The sequence below is a fragment of the Tachyglossus aculeatus genome, chromosome 1 (assembly GCF_015852505.1).
Source record: "Tachyglossus aculeatus isolate mTacAcu1 chromosome 1, mTacAcu1.pri, whole genome shotgun sequence".
Classification (NCBI taxonomy): Eukaryota; Metazoa; Chordata; class Mammalia; order Monotremata; family Tachyglossidae; genus Tachyglossus; species Tachyglossus aculeatus.
The window spans coordinates 48,397,859-48,417,634 of NC_052066.1; the positions used below are offsets into that span (position 1 = coordinate 48,397,859).

Genomic DNA, 19,776 nt, shown 5'->3' on the forward strand with positions numbered 1-19,776 from the left:
GCACTTATATATCTACATATCTGAACATACATAATGTACATGAAGCACCACAGCGAATTGGATAGAGCATGGGTCTGGAAGACAGTAGATCATGAACTCTAATCCCGGCCCTACCACTTGTCCGCTGCGAGACCTTGGGCAAGTCATTTCACTTCTCTGGACCTCAGTTCCCTTATCTGTAAAATGGGGATTGAGACTGTGAGCCCCACGTGGGACAGGGACCGTGTCCAACCCGATTTGCTGTATCCATCCCAGCACTTAGTACAGTGCCTGGCACATAGTAAGTGCTTAACAAATGCCATTATTAGCATTATTATTATTATTATTACATATCTGTACATTATTTATTTATAGTAATATCTGCCTCCCCCTTTAGACTGTAAACTTGTTGTGGGAAGGGAATGGGTCTACAAACTCTGATGCATTGAACTCTCCAAGCACTTAACACAGTGCTTGCACACAATAAGTGCTCACTAAATACCACTGATTGATTGATTCGTCTCAGAACTGTGCTAGACTTCTGCCGATAGCACAGGAAGCTGCAGGTATCCTAGTGGTAGTGTTTTTGCAACCAACTTCGTTGCAGCCCTGACTGGAGCCCTGACAGGAGGAATTATTATTTCAGCAATCATAGCAATAGTAGTGGAATTTATTGAGCTCCTGGTGAGTGAACTATATGGTACTCAGCACCCAGGAAAGTAGACCAGAAAAAAACACACGTTCTCTGCCCATTGTAAGGAGTTACAATCTAATGGGGAAGACAAAATAATGGAAAATAGTGGGAGAAGTAGGAAGACCAAGGATCACATAAGAAGTAGGACAAATACTCCAGGATGAAATATCAGAATAATGACTTGAATACACAGTTGAACTTACGATGCCGATGATGGATTTCAATAAATTAGTATTGAAGGGGCTGTCGCTATGATTTGGTCTGCTGGGAATTAGTCAGGGATATCCACTTAAGCCCCCGGGTTCTGTAATCCTAAAAAATAAAAAAATGGTAGCTTCTGGTTCTGGCTTTTAATTGAGATTGTGTCCACTCATTACCCCCAGAGCCTGGGTAATTAACAATGTAAGATTTACCCATCTCAGAAGAAACCTCCCTTAGCAGATAGGCTCTATTGCTCTATTGCTCCCAATTCTGTCATTCACATGGGTCACACCACCCCTTCGTTAACATTTATTGAACACCAACTGCAAATTGGGGTTGTTTGGAGAGGGTTGAGTTTGGCAGCATCCCAGTTCCAATAGGGGAATTGCAGACCACAGAGAAAGAATAATGACGCATTCACCTTGAAAGGGAATAGAAAATGCTCTAGAGGCAGGAAGTGTGGATGGGAAAAGTGGTTCAGATTTGACTTCATGTTATCAATCAATCAATTGTATTTATTGAGCACTTACTAATAATGACAGTAATAATTCCCACCTGTGTATTCTCTCCCAGTGCTTAGTGCAGTGCTCTGCACACAGTTAATGCTTAATAAATACTATTGCTACTACTACTACTAACTCTGGTATTTGTTAAGCACTGTTCTAAGTGCTGGGGTAGATACAAGCTAATCAGGTTAGACACAGTCCCTGTCCCACATGGGGCTTACAGTCTTAATCCCCATTTTTACAGAGGAAGGAACTGAGGCACAGAGAAATTATGTGAGTATCCACAGCCTAAAGTCACAAAACACACAAATGGCAGAACCCAGGTCCTTCTGACTCCAAGTCCTTTGCTTTATCCCCCTAGGCCATACTGCTTACTATGTGCAGGGCACTATACTAAGCTCTTGGGAGAGTACAGCGCTCTAATAACAGACCACAGGAATAATGATAATAAGAAGAATAATGGTATTTGTTAAGCGCTTCCTTTATGCTGAGCACTGTTCTGAGTGCTGGGGTGGATATAAGATTAACAGGTTGTCCCACGTGGGGCTCCCAATCTTAATCCCCATTTTACAGATGATATGTTTGTACATATTTGTTATTCTATTTATTTATTTATTTATTTTGCTTGTACATATCTATTTTATTTATTTTATTTTGTTAGTATGTTTGGTTTTGTTCTCTGTCTCCCCCTTTTAGACTGTGAGCCCACTGTTGGGTAGGGACTGTCTATATGTTGCCAACTTGTACTTCCCAAGAGCTTAGTGCAGTGCTCTGCACACAGTAAGCGCTCAATAAATACGATTGATGATGATGATGATGAGGCCCAGAGAAGTTAAGTGACTTTCCCCAAGTCACACAGCTGACAATTCGAACCCATGACCTCTGACTCCCAAGCTCGTGCTCTTTCCACCACGCCACGCTGCTTTTCAAGGCTTCGTTACCTTAGGTGTGCTGGTTACCCTGGTTCCGGGCTGGACCTACTCAAGGAAGGCTGAAGGACGGCTCCGGAAGCCTTGGCCAAATTGGCCCTCCTTATGATAATACTAGCAATAACTGTGATGTTATAATTATATAATTATAATTTATAATTATACAAATCAGTGGGGACAGAGACTGTGTCTCAGTCAATCAGTTGTATTTATTGAGCACTTATTAGTTGCAGACCACTGTACTAAGCGCTAGGAGAGTACTCTATAACAGAGTTGGTAGACACATTCCCTGCCCACAGCGAGCTTACAGTCTTGAGGGGGAAGCAGGCATTAATATAAATAGACTATGGACACGTACAGCGACTTGTCATTTTACATTCATTTTACCCACAGGATGAGGATTGAGACTGTGAGCCCCATGTGGGAGAGGGACTGCGTCCACCCCAATTTGCTTGTATCCACCCCAGCGCTCAGTACAGTGCCTGGAATATAATAAGAACTTAATAAACACCATAATTATAATAAATCATCAATCATATTTATTGAGCGCTTACTATGTGCAGAGCACTGTATCATCAATCGTATTTATTGAGCGCTTACTATGTGCAGAGCACTGTACTAAGCGCTTGGGAAGTACAAATTGGCAACATATAGAGACAGTCCCTACCCAACAGTGGGCTCACAGTCTAAAAGACTGTATACAGTCTAAAAGACTGTATGCAATTGACTGACTGATTGATTAATGTCTGTTTCCCCCTCTAGACTGGAAACTCGTTGTGGGCAGGGAATATGTCTGTTATCTTGTTCTACTGTTCTTTCCCAAGTGCTTCGTACAGTGCTTTACACCCAGTAAGTGTTCAATAAATATGACTGACTGACTGGCTACATAAATACGTATGTGTCTGATATGGTTATTTGTGCCTGACACATATTAAGCACTTAACAAATACCACAATTATTATTATTATTGTCATTATTGTATGAGGAGCAGTATGGCATAGTGGATAGAGCTCGGGGCTGGGAATCAGAAGATCATGGGTTCTCATCCTGGCTCTGCCACTTGTCTGCTGTGTGACCTTGGGCAAGTCCACATGGGACAACCTGATTACCTTGTGTCTACTCCAGCGCTTAGAACAGTGCTTGGCGCATAGTAAGTACTTAACAAATACAATAATAATAATGACACTTCACTTCCCTGGGCCTCAGTTACCTCATCTGTCAAATGGGGATTGAGACTGTGAGCCTCACGTGGGACAGGGACCGTGTCCAACCTGATTTGTTTGTATCCACCCCAGGGATACAGCACGTGGAACACAGTAAGTGCTTCACAAATACCGTAATTATTTTTAGTAGTACTACTTAGTATACTGCTCTACACAGAATAAGTATGCAGCAAGCTATTTACTAATTGGTTGATTGATTTTGACACCTGTCTATGTTTTGTTTTGTTGTCTGTCTCCCCCTTCTAGACTGTGAGCCTGTTATTGGGTAGGGACTGTCTCTATCTGTTGCTGACTTGTACTTCCCAAGCGCTTAGTTCAGTGCTCTGCACACAGAAGCGCTCAATAAATATGATTGAATGAATGAATGAATGATGGTCAGATCCAGCCTAGAGTGAGCTGGCAAGTAACCATTTGTCTCTCTGCGACTGAGTCCATGTGAGATTTATTCTCCTTTTCTGATGTTCGAATTGTGATTTTCATCCCACAGGAGCCCCTGGAAAAGGCTCAGTCACTTGCGCTGCATGGAGACCAGCTTATCCAAAATAATCACTATGCAGTGGATTCCATCAGGCCTAAGTGTGTGGAACTCCGACGTATTTGTGATGATTTCACCAATGAGACCAAGAAAAAATACGATATTTTAGGAAAGTCTCTGGAACTGCATAAGCAGTTGGATAAGGTGAGTACAGCCACAGCCGTTTATAATTGCTCTCGACATAAAGGAATAACAAGGGTCTGAGATTTGCAGAAATTTTGCTCCCTATTTTAAGGTTGAGAAGCTTACTTCCGAGGCTGGGGCCTTCCCAGACTGAGCCCCCTCCTTCCTCTCCCCCTCCCCATCCCCCCCGCCTTACCTCCTTCCCCTCCCCACACCACCTGTATATATGTTTGTACATATTTATTACTCTATTTATTTATTTTATTTGTACATATTTATTCTATTTATTTTATTTTGTTAATATGTTTTGTCTTGTTGTCTGTCTCCCCCTTCTAGACTGAGCCCACTGTTGGGTAGGGACCATCTCTATATGTTGCCAACTTGTACTTCCCAAGCTCTTAATACAGTGCTCTGCACACAGTAAGCGCTCAATAAATACGATTGAATGAATGTATAAATGTTTATACATATTTATTACTCTATTTTATTTGTATATATTTATTCTATTTATTTTATTTTGTTAATATGTTTTGTCTTGTTGTCTGTCTCCCCCTTCTAGACTGTGAGCCCACTGTTGGGTAGGGATGTCTCTATATGCTGCCAACTTGTACTTCCCAAGCGCTTAGTCCAGTGCTCTGCACACAGTAAGCGCTCAATAAATACAATTGAATGAATGAATGGAGCCAGTGCTCGAAGTAAGGGGGACAGACCAGAATTTGGCTCTGCTTTAAAGGAAATTCTGGGAACCACAAGGCCGACTAGGACTATCGTTCGGTGGTGGCGGCGGCATGGATCACTCGGTCGATCGTATTTATGGAGTGCTTACTGTGTGCAGGGCACTGTACTAAGTGCTTTGGAGAGTACAGTACAAAAGAGTTGGTAGACATGTTCCCTGCCTGCAAGAAGCTTATAGTCCAGCATTAGCTATCAATCTGGGTGGAGGAGCACTCTAGGGCCAGATAGTGACTGTGACACCCATCCACACTGGACATCAAGGAAAGACAGAAACCGGGCTCCGGAAAAGGGTAAGAAGGCCGAAGGTTGTCAGTGGGCTGGCCTCCATTCGGATCTCCTGGGAAGCAATCACCACCAGGGAATTGCTGGGAATTCCAGGGAATTCATGGCCCAGCCAAACCAGCCCAGCCCAGTCCAGCCAGCACGGCATCCCCAGCCTCAGTCTCCCCTTCTCTGCAGGTCACTGGGCTGCCCCAGGCCCGGTTTCCAAGGAGAAAGAGGCAGTGGTTATGACTCGCTCCTTCCCTCCTTCCCTCCTTTCAATGTCCGTTGCTCCTATCCTCTTGTCGCTGCTGTCACCACCATCGCTTCTGCTGGGGGACGGGGGAGGACGCGTCAGGGAGGAGGAGGAGCAGGAGGAAGAAGGAGATGTCAGTTCCTAGTGGGAAGGGCCAGCCCAACTCCATTGCCCTCATGTGTCTGGAACTGCAGGCCCGTACTCTCATGGGCTGTGGGGAACCTCCTTCCCTTCCCCACAGCACCTGTATATATGTATATATGTTTGCACTTATTTATTACTCTATTTATTTATTTATTTATTTATTTTACCTGTGCACATCTATTCTATTTATTTTATTTTGTTAGTATGTTTGGTTTTGTTCTCTGTCTCCCCCTTTTAGACTGTGAGCCCACTGTTGGGTAGGGACTGTCTCTATATGTTGCCAACTTGTACTTCCCAAGCGCTTAGTACAGTGCTCTGCACACAGTAAGCGCTCAATAAATACGATTGATTGATTGATTGATTGAGAATCACTCTAGGTGCCAGGGAGGACAGGGAAGGGAGGGAGAGAAGGATCTTGGCTCATTTCTGGAGGGTTTTGTTGCCCGTAAAGCAGCCGGAGGAGGGTAAGAGAGGTGTTTGGCTCTTTCCCATGGCATCAACAAATACCACAATTATTATCTTCAAAGCACTATGGCCTAGTGGCAAGAAGATGAGATTAGGAGTCAGAGGATGTGGGTTCTAATCCTGGCTCCGCCACTTGTCTGCTGTGTGACTTTGGGCAAGTCACTTAACTTCTCTGGGCCTCAGTAACCTCATCTGTAAAATGGGGATTAAAACTGTGAGCCCCATATGGGACAGCATGATTACCTTGTATCTACCCCAGTGCTTAGAACGGTGCTTGGCACATAGTAAGCGCTTAATAAATACCATTAGTATTATTATTATTATCCTCAGTGCCCATCATACATATGTGATGTCATGGGCATTCAGGTCCAAAAGCGTCTTCCAACTGCAGCACTGCTAATGTCATGTTTGGCCCCATTGTCTGTAGAATGAAAGCAAATTTTCTGTCCAGACTTGCATGAAAAATGTCCATAAACCAGATCAGATAATTAGTAGAAGAGGAGTGGGAAGGGTGCATTTAGCTTGCAACGTTTAACTTGAAGCCAAATCACATGAACAAAGCATTACTAATATTATCATGGGTTAGACTTGACCATAAATTTTAGTTTCAATCCTGTGCTTCATTTCTCACTTTTTCTCAAAAGCACAAGGGTCCAAATAGTAAATGCTTCTTGTGCGGTTCCTAATTTTGAGAATGACACCAAAATGGAACTCTTTCTTTGAAGTTCTCCTTTTTTTAATTTATTGAGCACCCGCAGATAATAAAGCAAATACTAAAGCAGATACTTGCTTTTGAAAAGCAAGTGGAGCAAAAATAAATTCAACTAGAGCTAGGCCCTTTAGCTGCATTTCTAGAAACCAGAGTGCCTGCTGTGTCCCCTTCCCTTCTTGGTTTGTTTTTTCTGAGACGCCACCACGTCTCTCAGAAGCTAGGCAATTTGTAATAATAATAATAATGATGGCACTTATTAAGCGCTTACTATGTGCAAAGCACTGTTCTAAGCACTGGGGAGGTTACAAGGTGATCAGGTTGTCCCACGTGGGGCTCACAGTCTTTATCCCCATTTTACAGATGTGGTAACTGAGGCCCAGAGAAGTTAAGTGACTTGCCCAAAGTCACACAGCTGACAAGCAGTGGAGCCGGGATTTGAACCCGTGACCTCTGACTCCAAAGCTTGTGCTCCTTCCACTGACCCACGGTGCTTCACACTGCTTGTACACTGGAGAGAGCTTCCAGAAGCAGCAGGATGTCTCTGTTGTGGTGTATATCCCCAGCGCTTGAGAAGCAGCATGGCCTAGTGGGTAGAGCACAGGCCCAGGAGTCTAATCCCGGTTCCATCACTCGTCTGCTGTGTGAACTTGGGCAAACCACTTCACTTCTCTGGGCCTCAATTCCCACATCGCTAAAATGGGGATTAAGACTGTGAGCCCCGTGTGGGACAGGGACTGTGTCCAACCCAATGATAGTCTATCTACCCTAGTGCTTAGAACAGTGCTTGGCACATAGTAAATGCTTAACAAATACCATAATTATTGTTATTATTACAGTGCTCTGCACAAGGTAGGTGCACTCCAGTGGTTGCCCACCACCTCTGCATCAAACAGAGCCCGTAGGCTTTAAAGCAGTCAATCACCTTGCCCCCTCCACTCTCACCTAACTGCTTTTCTGCTACAACCCAGCCCTAACACTTCACTCTGCTAATGCTAAGCTTCTCACTTTACCTCGATCTCATCTATCTCACCGCCGACCTCTCCACCACATCCTGCCTCTGGCTTGGAACTCCCTCCCTCCTCATGAGCGACAAACCGACAATTATTCTCCCCCACCTTCAAAGCCTTCCCTAACTAAGCCCTCCTTTCCTCTTCTCCCACTCCCTTCTGCATCACCCTGACTTGCTCCCTTTATTCATCCCCCCTCCCAGCCCCATAGCACTTGTGTTCATATCTGTAATTTATTTATATTAATGTTCTCCCCCGCTCTAGACCGTAAGCTCATTGTGGGCAGGGAATGGATCTGTTTTTTGTTATATTGTACCCTCCCAAATGCTTAGCACAGTGCTCTGTGCACAGTATACACTCCTCCCCATCTCCATCCCCCCCGGCTTACCTCCTTCCCTTCCCCACAGCACCTGTATATATGTATACATGTTTGTACGTATTTATTACTCTATTTATTTATTTATTTTTTTTACTTGTACATATTCTATTTATTTTGTTTTGTTAATATATTTTGTTTTGTTCTCTGTCTCCTCCTTCTAGACTGTGAGCCCACTGTTGGGTAGAGACCGTCTCTATATGTTGCCAACTTGTACTTCCCAAGCGACTAGTACAGTGCACTGCACACAGTAAGCGCTCAATAAATACAGTTGAATGCACACAGTAAGCGCTCAATAAATACGATTGATGATGATGATGATGATGATGATGATGATGCAGAGCACTGGACTAAGCACTTGGGAAGTACAAGTTGGCAACATCTAAAGACAGTCCCTACCCAACAGTGGGCTCACAGTCTAAAAGGGGGAGACCGAGAACAAAACCAAACATACTAACAAAATAAAATAAATAGAATAGATATGCACAAGTAAAATAAATAGAGTAATAAATATGTACAAACATGAATAAATGAATGAATGAATAAATATGACTGATTAAGTACCATTGATGATGATCAATCGTATTTATTGAGCACTTACTGTGTGCAGAGCACTGTACTAAGCGCTTGGGAAGTACAAGTTGGCAACATATAGAGACAGTCCCTACCCAACAGTGGGCTCACAGTCTAAAAGGGGGAGATAGAGAATAAAACCAAACATACTAACAAAATAAAATAGAATAGATATGTACAAGTAAAATAAATAAATAAATAGAGTAATAAATATGTACAAACATATATACATATATACAGGTGCTGTGGGGGTCCCTCGGGGTTCGGTTCTGGGCCCCCCCCAGAGAAGCAGATTGGCTCAGTGGAAAGAGCCCGGGCTTTGGAGTCAGAGGTCACGGGTTCAAGTCCCGGCTCCGCCACTTGTCAGCTGGGTGACTTTGGGCAAGTCGCTTCACTTCTCTGGGCCTCAGTTTCCTCATCTGGAAAATGGGGGTTAAAACTGTGAGTCCCCCGGGGGACATCCTGATCACCTTGTAACCTCCCCCAGCGCTTAGAACAGTGCTTTGCACATAGTAAGCACTTAACAAATGCCACTATTATTATGATGATGATGATGATGATGAAAGCCCTGACTGCCTAAGGTTGAGCATAATTAATTATATTAAGCGCATAGTAAGCGCATAGTAAGCGCTTAATCAATTAAGGCTGTGGACTTAGAAGTATCAGGTGTAAGGTCCGAAGGGATATTTTGGTCCTGGCTTGCACTAAGCAATTATCAGCTTAAATCCTCATTAGTTTTGGCGTCTGGGAGAGCAGCTGGTTACGGCATTATTACACAGAGACATGAATCAGCGTCTTTCAGGAAAGCAGCTGTATCATGTGCCTGTCTCTCTTCAGGGCCGTCACCGTGGCCAAGGTCACCATTCTGACAGTTTCTAAGGGGATGAAATATAGCTGGTCAAGCTGGAAAGGGACCCTCCAGGGCATGGCAGAGTATGGTGTTCCCTTCTACCGAGGCGTGTGTGTGTTTTCTTTATCGAATTTCTGTCCCCTCTTCGCAATGTTAGTTCAGTGGCTGGAATGGACTCGTAAGCAGTGAGGCTCAGTGTCTTCCACAGTGGTTTGATGTATGTAAATTCCCCTCTAAAAATAATAATAATGATGGCATTTATTAAGCGCTTACTATGTGCAAAGCACTGTTCTAAGCGCTGGGGAGGTTACAAGGTGATCAGGTTGTCCCTCGTGGGGCTCACAGATTTAATCCCCATTTTCCAGATGAGGGAACTGAGGCCCAGAGAAGTGAAGTGACTTGCCCAAAGTCACACAGCTGACAATTGGCGGAGCCGGGATTGGAACCCATGACCTCTGACTCCAAAGCCCATGCTCTTTCCTACTGAAGACTGTGAGCTTGCTGTGGGGAGGGAATGTGTCTGTTTATTGTTGTATTGTACTCTCTCAAGTGCTTAGTACAGTGCCCTGCACACAGTAAGTGGCAGCGTGGCTCAGTGAAAAGAGCATGGTCTTGGGGGGTCAGAGGTTGTGGGTTCTAATCCCAGCTCCACCACTGGTCAGCTGTGTGACTTTGGGCAAGTCGCTTAACTTCTCTGGGCCTCAGTTACCTCATCTGGAAAATGGGGATTTAGACTGTGAGCCCCCCGTGGGACAACCTGATCACCTCCCTCCCCAGTGCTTAGAGCATTGCTTTGCACATAGTAAGCGCTTAATAAATGCCATTATTATTAGTAGTGGTAGTATTAATAAATACGATTGATTGAGTAACCGACTGACCTACTGGGTTCTAATCCAGGCCAGTAGCAGTTTCCCTTCTGTTTTCCATTTTGAGCAGAATCTGGTGTATATGCCTGTAGAAGAATTTCATCCTGGACTGCTCAGAGAGGAAATGCTTGTTCTCATGTTGGATTCCAAAATGGATCGGTTTTGCTTTCACTGAAGAGGGTTTTTTATGGTATTTGTTGAGTGCTTACTATGTGCCAGGCACTGTAATTATTATTAGTTATTAATGATGGCATTTATTAAGAGCTTACTATGTGCAAAGCACTGTTCTAAGCGCTGGGGAGGTTACAAGGTGATCAGGTTGTCCCACGTGGGGCTCACAGTCTTAATCCCCATTTTACAGATGAGGTCACTGAGGCACAGAGAAGGTAAGTGACTTGCCCGGAGTCACACAGCTGACAAGTGGCGGAGCCAGGATTTGAACCCATGACCTCTGACTCCAAAGCCCGTTCTCTTTCCACTGAGCCAGGCTGCTTCTCATACTGTACTAAGCACTGGGGTAGATACAAGCTAATCAGGTTGGACACAGTCCATGTCCCACATGGGGCTCACAGTCATAATCCCAATTTTACAGATGTAACAGACAAATGAAGTGGTTTGCCCAAGGGCAACCAGCAGAGAAGCAGTGTGGCCTAGGGAGTCAGAAGGACCTGAGCTCTAATCCCGGCTCTGCCGCTTGTCTGCTGAGTGACCTTGGGCAAGGTACTTGACTTCTCTGTGACTCAGTTACCTCATCTGTAAAATGGGGATTAAGACTGTGAGCCCCATGTGGGATGTGTACTGTGTCCAGTCTCATTATTTTATATCTACCGTAGCTCTTAGAACAGTGTGTGGCACACAGTAAGTGCTTAGCAAATACTATTGTTTTAAAAAAATTAGGAGAGATAGGATTCGAATCGAGGTCTGTCTGACTCCTAGGCCTGTGGTCTATCCACTTGGCCGCAATGCTTTCTGTAATTTTGCCCCCTATTATTAAGTCCCAGCTGTCCCAATTTCCCTATGTGCTTCCCAGAATGGCTACATTAACGTGGTTTCTAAAAGTGTCAGTAATCGTGCCTTCACAGACATTAACACGCTGTGCCACTGTTGCGGGCTATAATCCACACTTGGAACCAAGATGCAGGCATTCTCACCCTTGAGTTTGATCTCATGTAATCACCCAGTGGTGATTAAGCTCACCAAGTTGACCAAAATTACAGTACAGAGCAGTGGTGCGGTTTAATTAGCTCCTCTTCACGGTAAAGGAAGAGTGACGTTAGGTTACATCTAGAGGAAATGGTGAGAGTGTGTGTAGGGCCGAGAGTGGAGTGAATTTCCAATATTTAAGTGGTACAGATCTGAGTGCATAGACCACGTGAAGGAAAAGTGAGACCTTAGAGAAGGCTTCTTGAAAAAGGCATGATTTTAGAGTGACTTTAAAGGTGAGGAGAGTTGGTGCTAACATTTTGCTCTTGCCCTTGGCCACTTCCTTGTCCCATATGATTTTATTTGGCTTTTAATGATTTTCTGCAGTGTGCTTCCTCTTGCAGTGCTAGACTTTAATATCTTTAGAGTTTTACTTGGGGCCTGAGAAAGCCAGAATGAATTGGCTGGGCCTAAATCCCCAGAAGGGTTCAGGCCTGGAAACCATTTTATCTCGCAGAAGTTGCCTCTCAGTCAGTAAAAGAGCTGGGGAAGCAAAGATCCATGCAGAGCAAGGGAATGCATGCATTGGTGTCAGGGAGAGGGATGGTGAAGACATGCAGACAGGAAGATACATGCATCGCTGGGGGAGAAGGCAAATGCAGACAAGGAGATGCATGCATTGACAGAGTCGGGGGGAAGGAAATGTGTGTGTTGATTGGGGGGAGACACATGAAGATGAGAAGATGCATGCACTGGCAAGAGAAGCAGAGCATCCTAGGGGGGTAGAATACCGGCCCGGCAGTCAGAAGGACTTGGGTTCTAATCCTAGCTCTCTCACTTGTCTGCTGTGTGATCTTAGGCAAGCTGCTTCATTTCTCTGGGCCTCAGTTACCTCATCTGTAAAATGGGGATTAAGACTGTGTGCCCAGTGTGGCTTGTAGATTAGTTTATATCTACCCCCATGCTTAGTACATTATCTGGCACCTAGTAAGAGCTTAACAAACTGCATAAAAAAATAGCCGGGGGGAAGAAGGCACATGCAGGCGAGAAGATGCATGCATTGGCTGGGGGGAATGGAGGATGCAAGCCCTTTCGTCTGGACCCCAGGATTCCAGTGGGAGTTTGGAATCAAAATCCAGTCCTGGGTCTGTGAGCTTGTCCGTGGCCCTGCTTTGGCTGACAGTTTATCTGCTGAATTTCCTTTCCACAGGCCAGTCAGTGGTGTGAAGCTGGAATCTATCTCTTAGCTTCCCAAGCCGTGGACAAGTGCCAGTCCCAAGAGGGAGCCGAAACCGCTCTGTGTGACATCGAGAAGTTCCTGGGCACAGCCAAGGAGCACCAGCTGTCCAACCCAAAGGAATTTTACAACCAGTTTGATATGATTCTCACGCCTGAAATAAAGGTATTGTCTTTGGGGTTTTCACACCTTGGGCTGGAGATGAACGGTGTTCAGTTGTATTGACCTGGGATAGGTGATTGTCGGAAGGCCCTGCATGTGGGTAAGGAATGTTGACTTCCAAGTTCTTCCCCAGGCCCTAGCCCTTCCCGATGCTGTAGAAGGGGTGCAAGAAGCCGATCAGCCTCTAAATATCTGCTCCCTGGACCCAATAAGTGGGTGCAGCAGAGAGTTTCTTTTCCTGTTCCCCTCAGACTCTCTGGGTAGAAAAGCAAAGTGATTAGATTAAGTTGCACCACTGCACCCACCAAAGCCATAGGGGAATTTTTGTACCCACAGATAACCATTTTTTGAGAGTTGTGTTTCCATTTTTAAAAAATATCTGTTATGCTTTGATGACCAGCAAAATAGAAAGTCATAAATATTCATTTGCCAAGGTGCAATCTGGCATGTGTGTTCCATCACTGGTGTCCATTCAGATGGAAGCAAAAGCTGAAATGTCTATGAATAAACTCAACACTGCTCTGTTAATGATTTACGTAACCCTCCCCATATTGCCAAGATGACTTTTGGCTTTTCTAGTCCAGACAGGTATCTGATCTGTTACGTTTAGTATGTCTAACTGACCCACTATCAGCACTTTTATGTTCCCAACTGCAAAGCTTGTTGAGAAAAACAGCAGCCATTTTGCAGGCCTCATGAAGGATTATTTCCTTGGACTGGGTTGTCCATTGCCCTTTCCAGAGACCATGTTTCCCAGGTCAGGGCTTGCAAATTGTACTGGTAATTGATCACAGTGGAAAGAGCCCGAGCTTTGGAGTCAGAGTTCATGGGTTCGAATCCCGGCTCCTCTAATTGTCAGCTGTGTGACTTTGGGCAAGTCACTTAACTTCTCTGGGCCTCAGTTACTTCATTTGTAAAATGGAGATTAAGATTGTGAGCCCCCCATGGGACAACCTGATCACCCTGTAACCTCCCCAGCGCTTAGAACAGTGCTTTGCACGTAATAAGTGCTCAATAAATGCCATCATTATTATTATTATTATTGTTATCTAGCACGTGCTTAGTGGGCAGTAAGTGCTTGACCCTGGAATTGCCACCGGAATTCCCTGCTCACTACCTGCTTATTGACTCCGCAGGTCAAGGCCCAGAAAATCCTGCAGAAGCTGGGAGATGTACAGGAGATGTTTGATAAGAGACAAGTGAGTCTGAAGAAGCTGGCGGCCAAACAAACTCGGCCAGTGCAACCCGTCGCCCCGCATCCGGAGTCCTCGCCAAAGCGGGCGTCGCCAAAGACCAATCGGCCCTCCACATTAAGTGAGCGACTCCGGAAATTCCCCAGGGGCTCTGGGTTGGCTGCGAGTCTTAGAAGGAAACATGGAACTTCTTGGGAATCGCCTCTCTCGTCATGAGATGCTTCTGAGTTCTCAGGGAAACTAATCCAAATCATTGTAATAATTGTATTTGTTAAGCGCTTACTATGTGCCAGGCACTGTTCTAAGTGCTGGAGTGGATACAAGCAGATCGGGTTGGACACAGCTCCTGTCCAACATAGCGCTCACAGTCTTAATCCCCATTTTACAGATGAGGGAACTGAGGCCCAGAGAATAATAATAATAATAGGATTTGTTAAGCGCTTCCTATGTGCCAGGCACTGTACTAAGCACTGAAGTGACTTGCCCGAGGTCACGCAGCAGACAAGTGGCAGAGTCAGGACTAGAACCCATGGCCTTCCGACTCCTGGGCCTGTGCTCTATCCACTGGGCAACGCCGCTACTCTATATCTAAACTAGTAAACACCAGACTCAAACAGACTCTCTAATATCTGGGAATTACGTTGTTTCTACTTAGACTATGAGTCCCATGTGGGACAGGACTGTGTCAGACCTGGTTATCTTGTATATACCCCAGTACTTAGCACAGATCTTGGCATATAACACATGATAAATATAATGATAATAATAATAATTATCATTTTTATTATTATTATTGACATCTCCCCTTGACTGAGATAAGACTTGGGATACTTGGGCCAACAATCACTCTGCTTAGAAAGGTATTTCAGTAAGTATATGTCTACACAGAAAAAAAGAGCATATCAGAAAGATTGAGGCCTTTGGATGGGTGGTCTTTTAAATAGAGAAAGATTTTTGAAAATCATAGGTTCTCAGCTACTGTTAATCATGGATACCACAGATTCTCTGGAGCAAGAAAGTTGCCCCCACTTGACATCATCCTAATTTTCCCTTAAAAAAGCAGACTGCAGAGACGATCTTGGTTTTATGGTTGGGATTTAGGACTAAGAATTCTGAGGATGGAGATGTGGGTTTCAGATCCAGGGACACGGCCTGGATATGTTCCCAGGTCACAGAACTTGAATAATCGGTCAGTTCAGATCCATTATTCCCTGATATTACCAAGGAACAGGTTGCCTGCTGGTTATTTCGAATGCTTATTTGCTTCTACCAGTACCTGACTCCGCCTGACTTTGAAAAATGCAAGATAACAAATCTTCAATGTACTTGTATGTGGCAAGAGTTTTATCTCTGAGATAAAAAGTAATTAACTTTAGGATGGAGACCCCAGGCCTTTCATTCCATTCCCAGGAGAAAGCCTGTGGTGTCAAGGGTCCAACGTGGGAAGGGAATTGCTGCTTCTTTTTCTTTACTGATTCCTCACATATAGCAGAAGCAGGAGCTACAGTATTTATTGAGTGCCTGCTGAATGCAGAACACTGTACTGGGCTCCTGGAAACTTGCAATAGAAGTTAAAACGCAGTCTCTGCCTTTGAAGAACAGCTCATGGTGGGCAGGGAATGTGTCTGCTAACTCTGTTATTCTGTACTCTCCCAAGTGCTCGATAAATACGATTGATTACGAAAATTGTACACTGACAGAATGTTCTCAAATACAAAAAAAAATGCTTTTATTTTGGTTCTGGAACAGGTAGTTGGGGCAATCGTGGCGAAAGGGCATTGGGGAGGGGAAACCAAAACTACAATTCAACCGTCTCGGGCTTCCCGGCCACCCCAATGTCTGATTTCCCCCAAGAAGCTGCTCAGCCTCATCTCACTTTCAGCTCAGTCAAACCACCCAGTGTGGGGCGGCTGCATGGTGGGTCAGGGCTGCGGGGGGTGGGATTTAAAGCTTTCTCTTGCCCTGGCTCAGCTCCCGATCCTGGCAGAGGTGGTGGACTACCGAAAGTGAAAAACTGGCATCTCTCTTCAAGGAAGGCAGTCTTTCAGTCTTATTTATTGAGCACTTACTCTGTGCAAATCACTGTTCTAAGCACTTGGGAGAGACAACAGATAACAACAGACACATTCCTTCCCACAGCCAGCTCACAGTCTAGAGGAGGAGAAAGACATTAATATAAATGAATAAACAGATTGAGATAAATTCATTCATTCATTCATTCAATCGTATTTATTGAGCGCTTATTGTGTGCGGAGCACTGTACTAAGCGCTTGGAAAATACAAGTTGGCAACATATAGAGACGGTCCCTACCCAACAGTGGGCTCACAGTCTAGAAGGGGGAGACAGACAACAAAACAAAACAGATTAACAAAATAAAATAAATAGAATAAATATGTACAAGTAAAATAGAGTAATAAACATGTACAAACATATATATATATATATATATATATATATATATATATATATATATATATATATACAGGTGCTGTGGGGAGGGGAAGGAGGTAAGGCCGGGGGGATGATGATCTTGTCTAAATATAGAGCACTGGCCTGGAAGTCATTAGGTCATGGGTTCTAATCCTGACTCTGCCACTTGTTTGCTGTGTGACCTTTGGCAAGTCGCTTCATTTCTCTGTGCCTCAGTTCCCTCATCTATAAAATGGGGATTGAGACTGTGAGCACCACACAGGACAGGGACTGTGTCCAACTTCTTTTGCTTGTATCTACCCCAGTGCTTAGTACAGTGCCTGGCACATAGTAAGTGCTTAACAAATACCATTATTGTTGTTATTATTATTATTAAATACATAAATTACAAATATATATATATTTATACATGTGCTGTGGGGATAGGAGGGAGGATGAATGAAGGAGCAAATAAGAGCGGTGCATCAGGGAGTGGGAGAAAAGGGAGGGCTTAGTCAGGGAAGGCTTCTTGAAGGAGATGTACCTTCAATACGGTTTTGAAGTGGGGGGAGAGCAATTATTTGTCTGATATGAAGAGGGAGGGCATTCCAGGACCTTGGAGTCAGAAGGACCTGAGTTCTAATCTTAGCTCTGCCACTAATCTGCTGTGTGGCCTTGGCTAAATCACTTCACTTCTCTGTGCCTCAGTTACCTCATCTGTAAAATTGGAATTAAGACTGTGAACCCCACGTGGGAAAATTTGGTTGTATCCACCCCAGCACTTAGTACAGTGCCTGGCACATAGTAAGTGCTTAACAAATACCACAGTTATTATTAATATTATTACAGGCCTGGGAGTCAGTAGGACCTGGGTTCTAATTCTACCACTGCTACTTCTTTGCTGTGGGATCTTGAGCAAGTCACTTAATTTCTCTGTGCTTCAGTTACTTCATTTGCAAAATGAGAATTAAAACTGTGAGCCCCTTGTGGGACATAGACTGTGTCCAACCTGATTATCTTGCATTTTCTCCATCACTTAGTATAGTGTCTGGCACTTAGTAAGTGCTTAATAAATACCATTAAAACAAGACAAAACAAAAAGGTCTTTGTCAATTATATTTATTAATATCTTACTGTGTGAAGAGCACTATACTAAGCACTTGGGAGGGTACAATATAACGATATAACAGGCACACTACCTAGTCACAAGAGCTTACAGTCTAGAGGGGGAGCCAGACATTAATATTAAGTAAATAAATTACAGATATGTATACAAGTGTTGTGGGGCTGGAGAGTGAACAGTTGAAGATGGTGGTTGACCATCAAATACAATTGATTGATTGGTTAGGGAGGGAATGTGGGCAAGGGATGTGTCTCTGTTGTATTATACTCTCCCAAGCTCTTAATACAGTGCTCTGCACACAATAAGCACTCAATAAATGCCACTGATTGATTAACTCAGCCCCTGCCCACCCCGTGTCCTGCAGAGAATAAGTCTTCTGGTGCAGAGTACCCTAAGGTGCTGGGGGATGCTGGTCAATCAATCAATCAATCAGTCGTATTTATTGAGTGCTTGCTGTGTGCAGAGCACTGTACTAAGCACTTGGGAAGTACAAGTTGGCAACATATAGAGACGGTCCCTACCCAACAGTGGGCTCACAGTCTAGAAGGGGGAGACAGACAACAAAACCAAACATATTAACAAAATAAAATAGAATAGATATGTACAAGTAAAATAAATAGAGCAATAAATATGTACAAACATATATACATATATACAGGTGCTGTGGGGAACGGAAGGAGGTAAGGCGGGGGGGATCGAGAGGGGGCCGAGGGGGAGAGGAAGGAAGGGGCTCAGTCTGGGAAGGCCTCCTGGAGGAGGTGAGCTCTCAGCAGGGCCTTGAAGGGAGGAAGAGAGCTAGCTTGGCGGATGGGCAGAGGGAGGGCATTCCAGGCCCGGGGGATGACGTGGGCCAGGGGTCGATGGCGGGACAGGCGAGAACGAGGTACGGTGAGGAGATTAGCGGCGGAGGAGCGGAGGGTGCGGGCTGGGCTGGAGAAGGAGAGAAGGGAGGTGAGGTAGGAGGGGGCGAGGTGATGGACAGCCTTGAAGCCCAGGGTGAGGAGTTTCTGCCTGATGCGCAGATTGATGGGTAGCCACCGGAGATTTTTGAGGAGGGGAGTAAATGCCCACACCGTTTCTGGACAAAGACGATCCGGGCAGCAGCATGAAGTATGGAAGTGGGGAGAGACACGAGGATGGGAGATCAGAGAGCAGGCTGATGCAGTAGTCCAGAAGGGATAGGATGAGAGCTTGAACAAGCAGGGTAGCAGTTTGGATGGAGAGGAAAGGGCGGATCTTGGCAATGTTGCGGAGCTGAGACCGGCAGGTTTTGGTGACAGCTTGGATGTGAGGGGTGAACGAGACAGCAGAGTCAAGGATGACACCAAGGTTGCGGGCCTGTGAGACTGGAAGGATGGTAGTGCCGTCAACAGTGACAGGAAAGTCAGGGAGAGGGCAGGGTTTGGGAGGGAAGACAAGGAGTTCAGTCTTGGACATGTTGAGTTTTAGGTGGCGGGCAGACATCCAGATGGAGGTGTCCTGAAGGCAGGAGAAGATGCGAGCCTGGAGAGAGGGGGAGAGAGCAGGGGCAGAGATGTAGATCTGGGTGTCATCAGCATAGAGATGATATTTGAAGCCGTGGGAGCAAATGAGGTCACCAAGGGAGTGAGTGTAGATTGAGAACAGAAGGGGACCAAGAACTGACCCTTGAGGAACCCCCACTGTAAGGGGATGGGAGGGGGAGGAGGAGCCTGAAAAAGAGACTGAGAATGAACGACCAGAGAGATGAGGAGAACCAGGAGAGGACGGAGTCTGTGAAGCCAAGGTTGGATAGTATGTTGAGGAGAAGCGGGTGGTCCACAGTGTCGAAGGCAGCTGAGAGGTCAAGGAGGATTAGGATAGAGTATGAGCCGTTGGATTTGGCAAGCAGGAGGTCATTGGTGACCTTTGAGAGGGCGGTTTTCATGGAATGTAGGGGACGGAAGCCAGACTGGAGGGGGTCGAGGAGAGAGTTGGTGTTGAGGAATTCGAGGCAGCGCGTGTAGACGACTCATTCAAGGAGTTTGGAAAGGAATGGTAGGAGGGAGATGGGGCGATAACTAGAAGGTGAGGTGGGGTCAAGAGAGGGTTTTT

The 19,776-nt window shown here is 45.0% G+C and overlaps 1 protein-coding gene across 1 annotated transcript in view; it reads left to right on the plus strand.

The window, feature by feature from the left end:
* MCF2L2 (MCF.2 cell line derived transforming sequence-like 2) overlaps positions 1-19,776 on the plus strand; it is a 491,086-nt gene that overhangs the window by 212,016 nt on the left and 259,294 nt on the right. Inside the window, exons 11-13 of the mRNA XM_038758478.1 lie at positions 4,020-4,211; positions 12,789-12,980; positions 14,114-14,291. Coding sequence (XP_038614406.1) covers positions 4,020-4,211; positions 12,789-12,980; positions 14,114-14,291 — 562 coding nt within the window. The remainder of the gene's footprint in view (positions 1-4,019; positions 4,212-12,788; positions 12,981-14,113; positions 14,292-19,776) is intronic.